Here is a 20,552-nt window from a genome sequence, read left to right as displayed (position 1 = left end):
ACAAAAATTAATTCAAGATGGATTAAAGACTTAAATGTTAGACATAAAACCATAGAAACCCTAGAAGAAAACCTAGGCAATACCATTCAGGACATAGGCATGGGCAAGGACTTCATGACTAAAACACCAAAAGCAATGGCAACAAAAGCCAAAATAAACAAATGGGATCTAACTAAACTAAAGAGCTTCTGCACAGCAAAAGAAACTACCATCAGAGTGAAAAGGCAACCTACAGAATGGGAGAAAATTTTTGCAATCTACCTGTCTGTCAAAGGGCTAATATCCAGAATGTACAAGGAACTTAAACAAATTTACATGAAAAAATCAAACAACCCCATCAAAAAGTGGGCAAAGTATGTGAACAGGCACCTTTCAAAAGAAGACTTTTATAGAGCCAACAGACACATGAAAAAATGCTCATCATCACTGGCCATCGGAGAAATGCAAATCAAAACCACAATGAGATACCATCTCACACCAATTAGAATGGCAATCATTAAAAAGTCAAGAAACAGCAGGTGCTGGAGAGGATGTGGAGAAATAAGAATACTTGTACACTGTTGGTGGGACTGTAAACTAGTTCAACCATTGTGGAAGACAGTGTGGCAATTCCTCAAGGATCTAGAACTAGAAATACCATTTGACCCAGCGATCCCGTTACTGGGTATATACCCAAAGAATTATAAATTATGCTGCTATAAAGACACATGCACACGTATGTTTACTTCAGCACTATTCACAATAGCAAAGACTTGGAACCAACCCAAATGTCCATCAGTGATAGACTGGATTAAGAAAATGTGGCACATACACACCATGGAATATTATGCAGCCATCAAAAAAGGATGAGTTCATGTCCTTTGTTGCGACATGAATAAAACTGGAAACCATCATTCTGAGCAAACTATCGCAGGGACAGAAAACCAAACACTGCATGTTCTCACTCATAGGTGGGAATTGAACAATGAGAACACTTGGACACAGGGCGGGGAATATCACACACTGTGGCCTGTTGTGGGGTGGGAGTATGGGGGAGGGATAGCATCAGGAGAAATACCTAATGTAAATGATGAGTTAATGGGTGCAGCAAACCAACACAGCACATGTATACATATGTAGTAAACCTGCACGTTGTGCACATGAACCCTAGAACTTAAATTATAATTAAAAAAAAGAAAAACTAGGAAAACTAACCCAAAAGCTAGCAGAATAAAATAAATTACTAAAATAAGAGCAGAACTGAATGAATTTGAAACTCAAAAATATATGCAAAGAATCAACAAAACCAAACCTTGGTTTTTTGAAAAGATAAACAAGATTGATAGACTACTAGCTAGACTAATACAAAGAGAGAGAATGTACAAATAAGCACAATCAAAATCACTAAATGTAGCATTACAACTGATCCCACAAAAATACAAAGGATCCTAAGAGATGTTTATTCACACTTCTGTGCACACGAACTAGAAAATTTAGAGAATGTGGATAAATTCCTGGAAGCACACAACCTCTCAAGATTGAATCAGGAAGAAATTGAATCCCTGAGCAGATCAATACTGATTTCTAAAATTAAATCAGTAATAAAAAACCTACTAACAAAAGCCATGGACCAAAAGAATTTACAGCCAAATTCTACCAGATATACAAAGAAGAGCTGTTAACAATTATACTGATTCTATTCCAAATAATCAAGGAGGAAGGACTCCTCCCTAACACACTCTTGGAAGCCAGCATCACTGTGATACCAAAACCTGGCAGAGACACAATGAACAAAGAAAACCATAGGCCAATATTCCTGATGAACATAGATGTAAAAATCCTCAATAAAATATTAGAAAACTGAATCCAGTAGCACATCAAAATGCTAATTCACCATGATCAAGTAGGCTTCATTCCTGGGATGCAAGTTTGATTCAACACACATTAATTAATCAATGTGATTCACGATATATAAGGAATTAAAAACAAAAACTGTAATCATCTCAATAGATGTGATAAAAGCCTTCAATGATATCCAATATCCCTTCATGATAAAAAATCTCGACAGAGTCACCAGCAAAGGAACATACCTCAAAATAACAAGAGCCATCTATGACAGCCAACATCATACTGAATGGGCATAAGCTGGAGCCATTTCCCTTGAGTACTAGAACAAAACATGGATGCCCACTCTGACCACTCCTATTCCAAATAGTATGGGAAGTCCTTTTCAGAGCAAGCAGACAAGAGAAAGAAACAAAAGGCATCCAAATAAGGAAAGAAGTCTTACTTTCTGTCTTCACTGATGATATGATTTTATGCTTAGAAAACCCTAGATTGATTGATTGATTGATTGATTGATTGATTGATTTTGAGACGGAGTCTCTCTCTGTCACCCTGGCTGGAGTGCAGTGGCGTGATCTCCACTCACTGCAAGCTCTGCCGCCTCCCGGGTTCACGCCATTCTCCTGCCTCAGCCTCCCTAGAAGCTGGGACTACAGGTGCCCGCCACCACGCCCGGCTAATTTTTTTGTATTTTCAGTAGAGACGGGGTTTCACCATGCTCGCCAGGATGGTCTCAATCTCCTGACCTCGTGATCCGCCCGCCTCGGCTTCCCAAAGTGCTGGGATTACAGGCATGAGCCACCGCGCCCGGCCACCTTGTTTTATTTTTAATTTTTTGAGGATCCTCCATAATGTTTTCTATACAGCTGTACTAATTTACCTTTCCTACCAGAAGTGTGCAAGCATTGCCTTTTCTCCACATCTTCTCTAACACTTGTTATTGTTCATATTTTTTATAAGTCAATCTAACAGCCATGAGATAATATCTCATTGGGATTTTAATTTGCACTTCCTTTATAATTAATGACTTTGGGCACCAGTCCTTTTTCAGTTCGTAGAAGCCCTTAGGTATTATTTCTTTTTATCTCTTCCCCAAATCAGCAGAAGATAGAAGTAACCCTTGAAATAGACAAGAAAACACAGTTTATGTTTCAGAGATAATCACAGAAAATATAGTAAATATTATAGTCTATTCTTTTCAAGCTCGGTGAATTGTAGGAATAACATTTTCTATAAACACCGCTGGGAAGATCTCTAAGCAACTAATCATAGAGTCATTTGAATTGTACTGGAAGTCCCACTTATTCTGAGAGAAGTAATTGCAGTACATATAGGTGCTATTCCAGGATTCCACTCTAGCATGAAGCTTCCTGCAGCTGCCACATACAAATAACACATCCTAGAATGCCAGTCAGGAAGCTTAAGGGGAAGCTTAAGGAAAGCTTGTTCCAAAGCTAACTATTCCATCCCAGAGCCTCTCATTTAGTATAATACGTAGAATCTTATAGAAAATCAAATCCATCCAGTAGAATGTTTTATCTTTCATAACAAGAGGATCTGAAATGAGGAAAATATTTCCTCTATGCCTCCATTTTCTCATCTGTAAAAAAGGAGATAATAGTAATACCTAACCAAAACAGTTGCTGTAACATTTATGAGATAATATATTTAATGCATGTCAGAGCAGACTTTACAACCTAGTAAGTCTTCAGTAAATCTTAGCTATTATTAAAAAATTTAATTAGTATTATATTAATGTTGTTATGTATTTCTAATTTCATTAATCATATTCACCAACTCGTGTATTTGGCAATAGAGAGTCAGTTTAAAACTCATCATTTTCAAGAAAGCACATTTCCAAATTATGTTTTATTAATAATATTTCACCTTTCTTTGCAGGATGTTTACCCAGCTTGATTCAGGAACATTTGACACACACACACACACACACACACATATATGTGCGTACATACATATATAGTATACATATATGTATACATACGTGTATATAAGTCTCTATACATGTATGTGTACATATATGTATGTATACACATATATGTGTGCATATGTACTTATATATGTATATATTACATATATAAGTATATATGTATGTGTATATATACATATATACTTATATATGTATGTGTATATACACATATATATAGCATAGCATGCTATTCTCTTGCAGCTTTGAGCTGCTGGCAAGCTCACTGATAAATTTAATAGTATTAAATAGTATTAAAATGAAGTGTCACCTCCATTTCTGGGCATCCTGCCCATTCATACTGTCAACAGTGTCCAATAAAGTCATAGAAACTTGACTTTAGATTCAAGCTAACTATTAAAATGAAAATGGGTATAATAATTCATTCTAGTTGTGTTCTTTGAATTCTTCCTTTTGCACACTAGTATAACAATAATGAGATATTCTACAATTCTTATTTTTAAAAGTTTTATTTGTTAATCATTTTACTGCATGTTTGCTGGTGATAGTGATGGGTTAGCCTTTTGAATATTTTCAATCTCCAAAGTAGGGGATTCTCACAATTGAAAAATCAACAAAATCCTTTAACATATTAATATATATGTAAGAGCAAAAGGAATATAGTTAAACTATATATAGGCAAATATGGAGTTATTAAACAATAATTTAATAATGTTTAATAGTATTACTTTTGTTTAATTATTGTTTTTAATCAGTTCATATTTGCCTAAATGTTTATCAACATTATTGTTCTTTATTTTGCATCTTTAGTCTTGCAGGTAGGATGATTTTTATTTTCTCAAATGTTGCAGTATGAATGCTATTCTATGACCTATATTTCATTGCAGTAATTTTGTTTTATTTGATTTAATCTACTGTTAAGCTCATCCATTGCTTTCTTAATTTTATTTATTCAGATTTTTATTTGTGAATGCTCCATTAGTCACATTTTATATAGTTTATTGTTCCATGACAAAGTTACCAATTTTGAACATAGTACATATGGTTAGTTTAAAACCTGTGTCTTCACTGAGCTCTGTGGGGTCTCAGCATAGCAGCCACTCAAGCATGTGTGGAGACCTAGAAGCTTTAGATACTCTGGCTTTCCAGTCCTCCCAGCAAAAGTAACTGAAACTCTGGCAAAGTGGGAGGTTAGACACCCATACATATCCTGAGGAGCGGAGCTGAATCCAGGGTGCGAAGTAGTGACAGTCTGCAGACCCCCTTCCATAGCACCTGACAGGAAAGGACCCACTGGCTTGGAATTGTAGCCAGCAAATGGTAGCAATGTTGCACCTACCTGGGACAGAACTCCTGGGTGGAGGGGCCGGCTGCCATCTCTGCTGTTTGGGTGACTTAGCCAATCCAGCCTTTGGGCTTTGGAGAGTCCAAACTGACCAGAGGCAGAGGAATCCCCCAGCACAATAAAACTGCTGTATCAAAAAAAAACAAAAAACAAAAAACAAAAACAACCCTGTGTCTTACAACTATAATACCTGGGATCCCTGAGTGTCTATTTTTATTGCTTATTGTTCCTTTTCATTTGCATTAATCTTGACCAATAGTGGTGTTAATTTTCTCCATAAAATATTTGTTTCTTTGCTGGTGACTTCAGGATACACTAGCTCTATCATATCCATTACTTATGAGGAAACTAAGGAACAGAAAAGTCAAGTAACTTTTATAATGTCATGCAATAAGTGGAAGAGCCATGTTTTGAGCAGTGGTAGTCTATTTCTTGCCCAGTGGAATGCATTTTCTTCTGTATGAACTTCCTATCTACCAAAGTGGGTAACTGCCATTCAAAACGGCCTCGGATACTTTATTTGTCAATCTAAGCAAGTGATACATCTGTTACTCTCATTGCTAACAATTAGACAATGTGGTGTGAGATATTTAATAAATTATAGACAGCAAGAATAGTGGTAATTTTTAACTTCATTAAAAGTCAGTATGCATCACAACCTTGTGCAGTATTACTAGGAATTAGAGGTTGCAGTATCTTATTTAAAGAACAGAAGAGTATATATTATCTGTGGGCTTTATCTTTAAAATGAAAATCCCTGCTTATTAAGCCAATGTGCAGGATGTGCCCTTCTAAGCATTAAAATACAAATACTGAGAAAATGTGTATATATTATTTTTGTATATACATGTGTGATAAACACTTGAAATCTATCTTGGAAACTATTATAGACCTTCTTATCTCCAATTTGTATCATGCAAAATTGAGCTCTGTGAGTTTAGGTAGCTTGCCATACTCACTCAGCTAGTAGGTGATGGGTTTAAATTCAATCTGTATTCTATTTCTCAAGATCCAATCTATTCATAATCTAATACTTCAGATTTGACAGTTACAGCATTAGATAATTATGTGTGTTTAGATGAGATACTGGAAATCTATGATAATATTTAACAAATCTTTTTTTGACCAACAAATGGTAGCCTAGTGAAGTGTATTATGGAGTTTCTTACTTAGTTGATTTTAATAGAATTTTATTTAGTTATTGAATTGAACATTTTCCCCATAGTATAACATTTTGAGACTGTTTTAATTTCAAGTCTTTTCTCATAGGGATGTATATAAAATGCAACTCTACTCATCAACCTCGCCACCCCAAAAGTTTTCCAGACAGAATGACTTTTCCAAATTTAATAAGACTATTTATGATGTGCTGCTCCATTTGAGTGGAAAATGCCACCTGGAATTAATTCAAGTCAATCTTTACCCGTAGATAACCATGAAAAAAGGGTAATTCAACTTCATTTGCAACATTCTTCACTTCTGTACTTTCTCAGGTAAGTGCCTGGATGTGCTCATATGAGCCTGTAACTCTGGCTTGGATAGTTAGATAAATGAGCAGATAGATAGAATTTGATATTATTTTCTTCTTAACCAAATATATATGTATATAAACACACACACACACATATATATGTATGGTAAAGTATATATATCTCACACATTTTGAAAATATGTAATTCTTAATAGCCAATAAGCATTTTATGATATATTAGATTTTTAATCTAAGGCAATCATTCTTATACTTTATCATGCATCAAAATCACTGAGTGGGCCTGTTAAAACAGCAGTTTACTGACCCTTACCCACTGAGTTTTTCAAAGTTAATTTTCATTTATAACAAGTTTCAAGGTGATGCTGATATTTCTGATACATTACCTCATTTTGAAAATCCTGGTCTACAGCAAATATATAAATCCATTTAGCTAAAAAGGGTTGAAACCAACAAGCTTTATTTCTTAGACTATTATTAGTATCATCTCAATTTATGGGTACTGTGGACTTTTAGTCTGCATATGTAAAGTCTTTTAATATTAAAGTAGTCGGCAGGCAAAAGGAATTTTAAATGGTTGATGTAAAATATAGGAAAATAATTGTCATCATAATATCTGTGTTCCTCTGCAAAATTAAATGGCAAGTCACCAAGAAATGGAAAACAATGTACATTTATTTACATTCTGAGAAGAATACTGGTGAATTTACATTGTTTCTTTAGCCTGCACTTGCAACATCCTTGTACACTGAAACATCCCACATCCATAGGCGGTAATTTATTTAGCATTGAGTTGAACATGTTATTACTCCCTCTTCCATGCTCCTATACAATTAAAATGGCATTTATTACCTGTAATTATGTAATATAATTAATATATTTTTAGGTATATTATTGTGATTTTCTCTTTTGCTTCTTTGTTTACGGAATCTGCTCCATAGTTGCTCAGAGATGTTCATCTGTCCTAGCGGGAATAGAGATGGAGGGCAAGAAGAATACTCTTATAGCAGGAATACAAATTAAAGATTTGACATTCAGTTTTTTGTTTCCAAATCAGGATTTTTGAGTCCCTGGTGATACTATGTATTAAAACATTGACATGTTACTTAACAAAATATTTTCTTTCATTTCTCAGGTTCTCAATATCATGGTAATAAGGCAAAATTGGCTTAGTTCCTTGTGGATTACAAGGTAGCTAGAGGTTTCTAAATCACTTAAGGTGACTGAATCAAGATCCAGGCAGCTTGTCATGGCGGTTTCTGTGTTGGGATGTCAGAGGGACCCCACTGGAGACACAGAAGAGTGTCAGTTGGCTGGCCCTGATGCCGCAATAGGAATGACAAATATATGAGGACTAGGGAGTGGCTGAGTCAGTTATAGGAGACATCTTGGGTCCTTGACGGGCCTAAGGGCAGAGACAGAAGATCCCTGTCTCAGACATCAGCAGCATATGTCCACATGACACAGACATTTCAGGTGGAGAGGAGGCACAGCAAAAAAAGAACAAGTATCCAGAAATGCAGTCACTGACCTTCATGTACAAATATAGGAGTCCCTCTCCCTATCTCATGTAAGCCCAAATCCAGCATAGATTATCCTAGTTCTGAGAGTTCTTACACAATTTGAGGAAGCCTTCTATATAAAATATCAAATGAAAAATATAAATATTAGATGCACGGCTTTAGAAGGTAATCATGAAAGTAAAAACACCTGCAGTTAAAACGGTATTTATTTGACAATGAGTCTACCTTTTCTCAGGTGCCCTCTGGCATGGATAGGTGGGGGTGAAATTTTGACTGTTAATCACAAATAACAGAATTTCTGTAAAGAGATTCTTTGGGTAGAAGACCTAAAGATACATGGAGATGCAATTTTGCGTTTTCTCTGTATCCTTCTCCACTCAATCTAGTTGGGAGAATGAGAACAGTTTTATCAGTTAAGGAAATAACACAGCTATGTGGAATTTTGTAGATCACTTTCAACTCCACTGACTTATCCCTGAGTCAGTGAATCCCACAAATCTGTGAGCATCATAAGGGCAGAAACTGCATCTCATTCATCTGGAATTTCTAACACCCAGGATCACTGGGAACTTGGAATGAGGCCAATGTTCATTAAATATTTATTTTTTAACATTTTCTTTCACAGAGATTTACCTTTTGAATTTGTGTGGTATAAGGAGTAAAACGTGGAAATTGTTTCGCGGGACATTTATATAAGAATGAAGAAAATGCTGTGAAATATAAAAGTGGTAAAAGAAAGGGTGAAAAAATTTCATTTCAGGAAGGAGAGTGTAACAAATGAGAGGGTCAAGTTGGAGCAAACAACGTAAATTTTTTTTCTCAGAGTTCTGGAGGCTAGAAGTCCAAGATCAAGATATTATCAGGGTTGGTTTCTTTTGAGGCTTCCCTGTTTGCTGGCAGATAACCTCTTCTGGCTGTATCCTCACATAGTTTTTCCTCTGTGTGCCCGTGTCCCTGGTGTCTTTCTGTGTATTCAAATTTCATCTTCTTGTAAAGACACAAGCCAAACTGGATATGGTACCACTCTAATTACATCATTTTACATTAGTTATCTTTTTAAAGACCCTAACTCCAAATACAGTCACATTCTGAGGTACTGAAATTTAGAGTTTCAACATGTGAACTTTGTGGAGGGGTATAATTTAGACCATAGCAATACCATATGTATTATATTATGAAGAAGTATTATGTAATTGGATGTTATATTTTATAATAAATTTTGTGTGGATATATTTGCAGTAATATATTTCTTGTCATTTGTGTCTGGTATGGATTGAATTGTGCCCTATCCCAAATTCATATGTTGAAATACTAACCCCCAATGTCATTTTATTTGGAGATAAGGCCTTTAAGGATGTTATTAAGGTTAAATGTAGGGCCCTAATCCAATAGGATGGATGTCCTTTAAAGAAGAGGAAGAGATGCCAGATCTCTCTCTCTCTCTCTCTCTCTCTCTCTGTCTGTCTCTCTCTCTCTCTCTCTCTGTCTCTCTCTCTCTCTCTCAGCATAGAGAAAATGTTATGTGAGTACACAGTGGACAGATGGCCATCTACAAGCCAGGAAAAGAGGCCTCACCTAAAACCAAATTTTTGGTCCCTTGATCTTGAACTTATAGCATCCAGAATGGTGAAAGAACAAATGTCGTATTTAAGCCACTTATCCTGTGGTATTTTCTAATGGCAGCTTGAGCTTACCAATATCATATCTAACATCTTTTGATACAATTTCACTTGTTTATAATTGTTATCATTTTTATGATGTAATTAATTTTCATTGAAAATAATAAATTTTTTAAAAATTTATAATTTGTGTAGTATAAAACTAAAACAAAAGCAGAATATCAACATCTTCTGCCCTACATTGTAACTAAAAAGTAGACCATCACAAGAATAAAAAACTATTATAACTCTTATTTTTAAATTCCATTGAGTTTTTAAACAAATAGTTAATTCACCAAAATAAATACACTTAGAAAAAGCAACTCATATCCCCTTGTATGTAAATTTAGTTCCACTTTTGATTTTCACTTTTATCCTTAAAAATTTTATATCCTGGGCTGGGTGCGGTGGCTCACGCATGTAATCCCAGCACTTTGGGAGGCCGGGGCGAGTGGATCACCTGAGGTCAGGAGTTTGAGACCAGCCTGGCCAACATGGTGAAACCCCGTCTGTACTAAAAATACAAAAAATTAGCTGAGCCCTGTGGTGGGCACCTGTAATCCCAACTACTTGAGAGGCTGAGGCAGGAGAATCGCTTGAACCCAGGAGGTGGAGGTTGCAGTGAGCCAAGATCGCACCACTGTACTCTAGCCTGGGCAACAAGAGTGAAACTCCATCTCAAAAAATAAAAAAAAAAAAGGAAATGAAAATTAAAAATGTTATATCCTTCTCTCTTATGCATAACCATTATGGTATCTTATTTAATGGAATTGCATCTAAGAATGAAAATATTTCAAAGAAACAATCCAATAAATAATACTGGAAGGGTGCACTGAACTGGGTTGAAGGAACATGGCTTTTGAATCACGCAGATACAGGCTTATATTCCAACTCTTCTGTACGCCTTTGACCTTGCACAAGTTACTTCACCTGTTTTAGCTCTAAGTTCAATATGTAAAATTAAGGGTGATAATTCCAAAACTAACTTGGTTGTTAGAAGAATTACATCAGGAAAATAACTAACGGATGCTAGGCTTAATGTTGGAGTGGCAGAATAATCTGTACAACAAACCCCCATGATACAAGTTTACCTATATAACAAACCTGCACACGTGCTACTGAACTTAAAATTTAAATTAAAAAAGTATTAGAAATAATATAATGTGAATCATATGACATGCAGTAGATTGTTATTGTTATTGTTGTTAAATGAAATGAATTACGGTCTAAGGCTTTCACATGCTTAGATATTTCCTTAAACTATTCCGATATAGTAACCACTAGTGACATACTGAAACGGATTCTTATGATATCACTATCACCAAAATGGAATATTTGTTTTAAAAATTCATTTTATGAGTAATAAATGTCTTGTTGACATAAAAATGTCAGAAAGCCAGTATTTATCAATTATATCCTCACATTTATTAGCTAGAATGGAAACTTTATTTAAATTTTAATGAGCATAATAGAAAGCACATAGCTTTTAATTTTACCGCTTCCTACTTTTGGTCCTCAATAATTGATTCAATAAGGTAAGTGCTTTAATTCAATAAGTCCGAAACCTGAATGCATTTTTTTCAGAAAATGAGTTTTACTCTTAAAATATAATAAATATTAATTGTGAACAAAAGAAGGAGGCTTACATAATTAAGTCAATCCTGATTGTATGTATATAATGGAAATCAAACAACTTTGTGACAGCATTGTTAAACTCTATGGTACTTGCAATCGTTGTGTTGCTCTTGTAGAATTCTTTTCGGCACAGCTCCCAGTAGTGTTGCCATTAACATGGGTCATTTCTGTTGTGACATTTTATGATGTGAGGATGCAGGTATGGAAGAATAATTTTGGCGTTAAAGCCACACCATTCAGATTTATTTGCTCTTTATCTGCAAATACATACCTATCAGCATATGTTGACTGTGATAAAATTACTTAACATTTAGAAAGTGACAGTAAAATTGGGTCATTAATTCAAGAAATGTGCATATGTTTCATCATGGAAATATATGTATTAAAATACAAAATAATCATAAATGTTATCACCTTCCCCATGTAAATTTGATAATACAGTAGGTAAGAACTTTTGTACACGTGAAATATCTACTCTGCAATAAATGAGCAACGTATTTTTAGGGATTAAGCTAGAATTTTTTAAGAAACAAATTTTTGGAGATTAAGTTTAGCATTTAGTAACTAATTGCATCTAATTATGTTTTGATCCACCCAACGTGAACTTGGAAAAAATATTCACATAAAAAACCTAGTATGTGGAAAGTTTAATCAAACCTATTAGGAAAGTCAACTCTTTTTAAAACTACTGACAAGACATAAAAATTACTGACAAGACATAAAGGTAATTACTGTCTTATGCACTGATGAAGTTAGGCCTTGAGGTAGATTCAAAATGAAAAGAATAAAACAAGTCTTCATAACAGTCTCAGCCTTTAAAATGAAAAAAAGATACATTTTTTCTTGTCCTCAATTTTACCTAGGGTTTACTCTCTGGTGGACACTTTGGAATACTCAAATAAATATCACGTAGGCTCCCCCCTTAAGAAACTCCCATTTTAATGGTTCCCTGATCATTTTCCTCCAGTTCTCAGTAACATTTAATAGAAGTGGACACTTACATACTGAAATTCTGTCTTGGCTTTGAGCACAAGAAAATATTCCAGTTTCTTCATATGTCTCTGAGTTGTATGTTTTGTTTTACTCTAGAGGATTTCAACTTAATGGAGATATCATCTCATTGCATTTCTACATGGGCTGTAGGTTGGCTTATCTTGCTGAGGAGTGGTGTTACATAAAATAAGATCTTACTTAAATCTATACCAATTTGACTATAATGAAGATTCACAGAAGTAATGTGCATGAGGACAGGACTTGTGTGAAAATCGAAAAGAAGGGATTATGTTTTATTTCTCAACAAAGGAACTTTATGTAGGCAGTATGATTTCTTCTACTATCTTAGACTGACCCAGGGCCATGTCAAACTTAACTCTAGAACTGTGGACACTGCCTTCACCCAAGAAGAGTTCCCTTCCTCACTTCTATTTTCTCAGTCATCTGCACCATCTTCAAGGTTTGAGTTTTCAGAATCATCTTAGGCCTCCATTTTCCTTTTCTTTTCCAACTTCTCTGTAATCACAGGACTGCGAATTCTGAGGATATTTGCAGAATTGAGAACTAGAAGTAGGATTCTTTCCCATTAATGTTTATTGGTGAGTGGTGTTCTAGGTTCACTAACTGAGTTAGACCTAAATATCTGAATCTCCATTAGGAAACATTTGCCACAAAGGTACTAGATTTCTATGCAGTGGCTCTAATGGTGATGGATATTCATATGAAAAGTTTGGATAAAATTATTTCAATGAATTTGACAATGAAAAAAGTATATATAAAATATAAATGTGGTAAATTATATGCATAAAATATGTACATGCATAGGCTTTAAAATGTATTAAATGATATAAATAAATATTTGCTGCTTCAAATATGCTACCACAAGAATACATAATCAAAGTCTACAATTTGTGGATATTCTCTTTAGAATAAATAGATAATGAATTACCTTATACAAGCTTTCTATATTTAGGCATTTGTGGTTATGGGCACTCAATAAACATTGGATGACTAGTGATCTCTCTGTTAGATGTTTTATTGTATTCAAACATTTCCAGATGTTTTATTCAATTTTATAATATTATAACAATAATAAAATGATTACTGCATTGACTACAAATCCAATTCATGAAACTGTGTGTTTTGTTACCATGTAGGAATTGATGTGGCTGATAATAGGTCTAAGTAAGTTCTTTCTCATTTATCAAGTTCTCTAAAGAAAACATCATAGGCACATTTTAGACTTAAGGGAGGTTTTAAAATTAGCTATATAACTTTTATTTATTTTTTTACTTTTTATTTTAAATTTTGTGGGTGCATAGTGGGTGCATGAGATATTTTGATACAGGCATGCAATGCGTAATAATCTCATCATGCAAGATAGGGTATTAATCCCCTTATCCTTTATGTTACAAATTATCTATGTATATTATCATTATTTTAAAATGAAAAATTAAATTATTACTGACTAGAGTCACCCTATTGTGCTATCCACTACTACACCTTATTCATTAATTATAATGGTTTTTCATATCCATTAGTTATCCCCACTTCCCCCTCACTCCCTGACTACCCTTCTCAGCCTCTGGTAACTATCCTTCTATTCTCTCTCTCCATGTCTTCAATTGTTTTGATTTTAGATCCCAAAATAATTGAGAACATCTGACTTTGGTCTTTCTGTGCTTGGCTTATTTTACTTAATATAATTGCCTCCAGGTCAATACATGTTGTTGCAAATGACTGAATCTGTTTCTTTTTGATGGCTGAAGAGTACTCCCTTATGTATATGTATGACATTTTCTTTATCTATTCATCTATTGATGGACATATGGTGGCTTCCAAATCTTGGCTATTGTGAACAAACCTGCACAAATGTGGGAGTGAAGAGATCTCTTCAAAATATTGATTTCCTTTCTTTTGGCTATATACCCAGTAGGGGGATTGCTGGATTTTGAGGTAGCTCTGTTTTTAGTTTTCTGAGGGAACTCCAAAATTTTCTTTAGAGTGGTTGTACTAATTTACATTCCCACCACAGTGTACAAAGATTCCTTTTTCACTATATCCTCACCAGCATTTGTTACTGCCTGTCTTTTGCATAAATGCCATTTTAACTGGGATGAGATGACATCTCTTTATACTTTTGATTTGCATTTATCTGATGATCAATGATGTTAAGTACATTTTCATGTGGCCATTTGCCATTTGTATGTTTTCTTTTGATAAATGCCTATTCAAATATTTTGCCCATTAAAAAATGAAGTGAGATAAATAGAAAAATACAAAAATGAAAAAACAAAACAAAAAATGGTGTGAGTTGATTGAAGGCAAAAAAAGAAACAAAATAAATATAAAAAATTTAAAAGAAACAAATATTATGCCCATTTTAAATTGGATTTTAGATCTTTTCTATGGAGTTGTTTGAGCTCCTTATATATTCTGGTTATTAACCCTTTACAGATGGGTAGTATGCAAATATTTTGTCCCATTTGGGATTTGTCTATTCTCTTTGTTGATTGTTTCCTTTACTGTGCAGAAGCCATGTATTCATTCATGCTTTAATTGCCTGTTGTTGTGGGATATTACTCAAGAAATCTTTGCCCAGACCTATGTCATGCAGAGTTTCCTTGAAGTTTTCTTGTAGTAGTTTCATAGTTTGAGGATATAGCTTTAAGCCTTTATTATATTTTGATTTTGTTTTTGTATATGGTGGGAGACAGATGTCTGGTTTCTTTCTTCTGCATATGGATATGTAGTTTCCCCAGTAACGTTTACTGACAATACTGTCCTTTCCCCAGTGTATGTTCCTGGCACCTTTGTCGCAAATGAGTTCATTGTAGGTGTGTGCATTTGATTTTGGTTTCTGTATTCTGTTCCATTGGTCAATGCATATGTTTTTAGACCAGTAACATACTGTTTTGGTTACTATGGCTCTGAAGTATAATTTGAAATCAGGTAAAGTGATTCCTCCAGTTTTTTTTTTTTTCTTAAGATAGCTTTGGCTATTCTGGGTCTTTTGTGGTTCCATATAAATGTAAGGATTTTGTTTCTCTTTCTGTGTGGAATGTCATTTGTATTTTGACAGAAATTGCATTGAATCTGTAAATTGCTTTGGGTAGAATAGGCATCTTAATAATACTGATAATTCTAATTCATGAACATGGAATAGTTCTCCATTTTTTGGTATCCTCTTCAACTTCTTTCATCAGTGATTTATAGTTTTCTTTATAGAGATCTTTTACTCCTTTGGTTAAGTTAATTCCTTGGTACTTAATTTTATTTGTGGCTGTTGTAAATGGGGCTCCTTTTTTAAAAATTTTCTTGTTTCAGGTTTTACATTGTTAGCATATAGAAATGCTATTGAATTTTGTATGTTGATTTTGTACCCTGCAACTTTACTGAATTTATTATTTCTAATAGGTTTTTTTTGTGGAGTCTTTAGGTTTTTCTAAATATAAGATCATATCATTTGCAAACAAGGGTAATTTGACATTTTTAATTCTAATTTGTATGCTCATTATTTTTTATTTTGTCTAATTGCTCTAGCTAGGACTTCCTGTGCTATGTTCAATGACATTGATGAAAGTGGGCATCCTTGTTGTGTTGCAGATTTTACAGGAAAGGCTTTCAGTTTTTCCCCATTCAGTGTGATACTAACTGTGGGTCTGTCATATATGGATTTTATTCTTTTGAGGTATATTCCTTTCATATCCAGTTTTTTGAGAGTATTTCATCTTAAAGGGATGTTGAATTTTATCAAATACTTTTTCAGTATTGGTTGAATTTATCATATGGTTTTTGTCCTTTATTCTGTTGATGATGTGTTCTACTTGATTGGTTGTATTACATACATTGCATACATTAAACCATTCTTGCCTCACAGGGATAAATCTCACCTAGTCATGATTAATGATCTTTTTACTGTGCTGGTGAATTTGGTTTGCCAATATTTTGTTGAGGAGTTCTGCATCAATATTCATCAGGGATATTGGACTGTAGCATTCCTTTTTTATATTTCTTTGGTTTTGGCATTAGGGTAATACTGGCCTCATAAAACTATTTTGGGAGCATTCCCTCCTCCTCTATTTTATAAAATAGTTTGAGTAGGGTTGATATTAGTTCTTCTTTAAATGTTTGGCAGAACTCAGCAATAAAGCCATTTGGTCCTGGGCTTTTCTTTATTGGGTGACTCTTTATTACGGCTGTGATCTTGTTATTTGTTATTGGTCTGTTCAGGTTTTGAATTTCTTCCTGATACAGTCTTGGTCAATTGTATGTGTCTAGGACTTTGTCCATTTCTTCTAGATTTTCCAATTTATTGGTGATAGTAGCTACTTGTGATCATATGAATTACTGCAGTATCAGTTGTAATGCCTTCTTTATCATCTCTGATTTTATTTATTGTATCTTCTTTCTTTGTATCTTAGTCTGGCTAAAGGTTTGTCAACTTTGTTTATCTTGTCAAAAAAAGCAACCTTTGTTTTATTGATTTATTTATTTCAGTTTCATGTATTTCTGCTCTGATGTTGATCATTTATTTTCTTCTATTAATTTGGGATTTGGTTTGCTCTTGCTTTTCTCTTTCCTTAAGATGGAACATTAGGTTGTTAGTGTGAAGATCTTCTTCTTTTTGAAGTATGTACTTATAGCTCTAAAATTCCCTCTTAGTACTGCTTTTGGTATATTTGATAGGTTTTGATATATTGTGTTTCCAGTATCATTTATCTCAAGAATTTTTTCAATTTCCTTCTTGATTTATTCATTGACCCACTGGTCATTCAGGAGCACATTTTTAAGTTTTCATGTATTTGTGTAGTTTCCAAATACCTCTTCTTATTGATTTCTTGTTTTATTCCATTGCAGTCAGAAGCTGCTTGATGTAATTTTAAAGTTGGAATGTTTTAAGACTTGTTTTGTGACATAACATGTGGTCTATCCTTGAGAATGATCCATGTGCTGAGGAAAACAATAGGTATTCCACAGCCATTAGATGAAAACTTTTGTAAATATCTATTAGATCCATTAGGTCTATAGTGCAGACGAAGTCTGCTGTTTCTTCATTTTCTGTCTGGAATATGTGTCAAATGTTGGCAGTGGGGCTGAACTCTCCAGCTATTACTATCTTTTGGTCTATCTCACTCTTTACTTCTAATAATGTTTTCTTTATATATCTGGGTGTTACAGTGTTTGGTGCAAACATATTTACAATTGTTATATCCTCTTGCTTAATTGACCCTTTTATCATTATATAGTGACTTTCTTTGTCTCTTCTTATAGTTTTTGTATTGAAATCTAGTTTTTTTTTGATACTAGTATAGCTACTCCTGCTTTTTTTTACATTTCCATTGGCATGGGATATCTTTTTCCATCTGTTTATGTTCAGTCTTTGTGCATCTTTATAGGTGAAGTATGTTTCTTGTAGGCAACACATCATGGGATCTTTTTTCATCCATTCAACCACTATATTTTGATTTAATAGTTTAATCTATTTACATTCAATGCTATTATTGATAAGTAAGGATTTACTTCTGCCTTTTTAAAAATCTTTTCTCATTGTCTTCTCTTTCTTCTTTCTTTTCTTCCTGTTTAACTTTAATGAGGTGATTTTCTCTGGTAATGTGATTTTGTTTCTTGCTTTTTATTTTTTGTGTATCCATCATGTTTTATGGTTTGTGGTTACCATGAGGCTTGCAAATAGTATCTTATAACCCATTATTTTAAGCTGATAACAACTTAACACAGTTTTCATAAATAAGCAAACAAAAAAGAAACAAGCTAAAAGAAAACTAATAAAGACTCTACACCTTAACTTCATCCCCTCACTTTTTAATTTTTGTTGTTTCTATTTCTGTCTTACTGTACTGTCTATGGCTTTGTAGTTATTATTTTGATTGGTCAATTATTTGGTCTTTTATTTAAGATAAGAGTAGTTTACACACTACAGTTACAGTGTTGTAATAATCAGTGGGATTTTTTGTGTACTTAAACTATTTCCTGTGAGTTTTGTACCTTCAGATAATTACTTATGGTTTATTAATGTCTTTTTCCTTCTGTTTGAAGTATTCCTGTTGGCATGTCTTGTGTCAGTGAAATCTCTCAACTACTGTTAGGGGTCTAGTAAAGTCTTTATTACTTTTTCGTATTTGTAGTATACTTTTACTAGATGTTCTATTTTAGTGTAAAAGTGTTTTTTGTTGTTGTAGTTGTTTTTCTTCAGCACTTTAAATATGTCATATCACTCTCTCCTGGCCTGTAATGTTTCCACTAAAAAGTCTACTGCCAGACATATCAGAAGTCCATTATATGTTATTTATTTCTTTTCTCTTGCTGCCTTTAGGATCATTTCTTAAAATTTTTGATCTTTGGGAGACTGGTTGTTTAATGTGTTAAGATAGCCTTCTTTGGGAGTTTTATTATTAAATGCCTTGAAGTAGTCTTCTGTGAGTTAACTCTGCTTGGTGTTCTAAAATTCATTTGGATATTGGATGTTTGGATATTTATTTGGGATATTGATATATTTCTCTAGGTTTGGGAAGTTCTCTGCTATTATCTTTTAAATAAACTCTCTTCCACCATCTCTTTCTCTACGTCCTCTGTAAGGCCACTGACTCTTAGGTTGGCCCTTTTGCAGCCATCCTCTAGATCATGTCGGTGTACTTCATTGTTTTTATTCTTTCTTTTTTTGTGTCCTCTATCTATTTTTAAATAGACTGTCTTCAAGCCTACTGTTTCTTCTGCTTAATCAATTCTTCTATTAAAAGACTGATCCATTCTTTGGTATGCCAATTGCATTTTTCAACTCCAGAATTTCTACTTGATTCTTTTAAATTATTTTAATCTCTTTGTTAAACTTATCTGATAGAATTCTGAATTCCTTCTCCACGTTATCTTGAATTTCTTTGAGTTTCCTCAACACAAGTATCTTGAATTCTGTCTCTGTAAGGTCACATATCTCTGTTTTTCCAGGAATGGTCCTTGGTGCCTTATTTAGTTTGTTTGGTGAGGTCATGTTTTCCTGGATCATCTTGATTCTTTTAAATGTGTATTTGTATTTGGGCATTGATGAGTCACAATTCGCAGTTGGCAAAACCAGCCAGACCTATATCTTTCCTTTATGGCTTAGAGTTCCCCCAGACCGCAGGTAGTTCCAGAAGTACTGTTCAGAGCAAGGGACTAGAGTTAAAAAAAACTAGAATTCCACCCCATGTTATATTGCACTGTGGCTGAGCTGGCACGCAAACCATAGGACACTTTCTTTTCACTCTTCCCTCCCCTTTCCAAAGGCAGAGAAGTTTCACTCGGTAGCCACTGCCACCTCTGGCTAATTATATAACTTTTAAATTTGAAAATAAAATGTAGCATATATAAAAATGTGACTATCGAAATATTTAACTCATGGTCAATGCAAATCATATATAGAACATGTATATTATATTATAATTTGAGTTTTCTTTTTTAATTTTAGTGCTCAAGGAGGATGTATTTCACATGTCCTGCCAGAATTTTGCTTGAACCAGATTATAAAAGGTGGATCCGCGCGCCGCGCCTTTGGTAAAAAATATAATTTCTTGGATACAAGCCACACAGTTAATTATTGTATGTACGGTTTATGGCCTATGTTAAGAATATCCTGTTTCAGAGTCCTGAGTTTTATATAAACATACCAATTTTAGGATCCTAATTTTTGGACAACCCATAAAATGTTTTTGTACATTTTGTCTAAAAATCCTCTATGGAGCGTTCCTATGCAAAAATGTTACACTGGCTTTCTTAAATATATTAAATAATTACTACTTGGAGAATTATAAATGAAGACTAAGGTGGGGGTTATGTATAATTTATTCTTAAACTTTTAGAATATATGTTTTATATTCTAAATTAAGAATATAATTCTAATTATATTCTAATTAGATATAATTCTAAATTATATTCTAAATTAGAAATATAATTCTAAATTATATTCTAAATTAGAATATAATTCTAAATTATATTCTAGAATATATATCCAAATAAAAGACTGGTTTTATTTCACCACCATGTGCCACTTTTCTTCTTCATTTTCAGGGGAAAATAGAAATGAAGCAAGTAATACATAGTTTTGCCATAATATATAGTTCACTTTGTGGAAACCTATTGAGAGGGG

The 20,552-nt window shown here is 33.8% G+C and overlaps 1 protein-coding gene across 1 annotated transcript in view; it reads left to right on the top strand.

The window, feature by feature from the left end:
* LOC108522082 (cilia- and flagella-associated protein 47-like) overlaps window positions 1-20,552 on the top strand; it is a gene marked incomplete at its 3' end in the record, with an annotated part of 75,298 nt that overhangs the window by 16,426 nt on the left and 38,320 nt on the right. The window contains 4 exon segments of the mRNA XM_017862187.1: window positions 6,384-6,499; window positions 6,502-6,607; window positions 19,875-19,912; window positions 19,915-19,947. Of these exon segments, the coding sequence (XP_017717676.1) occupies window positions 6,384-6,499; window positions 6,502-6,607; window positions 19,875-19,912; window positions 19,915-19,947 (293 nt within the window).

This window comes from Rhinopithecus bieti, unplaced genomic scaffold (assembly GCF_001698545.2).
Source record: "Rhinopithecus bieti isolate Rb0 unplaced genomic scaffold, ASM169854v2 scaffold_64303, whole genome shotgun sequence".
In the NCBI taxonomy this organism is placed as follows: Eukaryota; Metazoa; Chordata; class Mammalia; order Primates; family Cercopithecidae; genus Rhinopithecus; species Rhinopithecus bieti.
The sequence above is the reverse complement of the archived record's forward strand: the minus strand, read 5'-3'. Positions and strand labels throughout refer to the sequence as shown.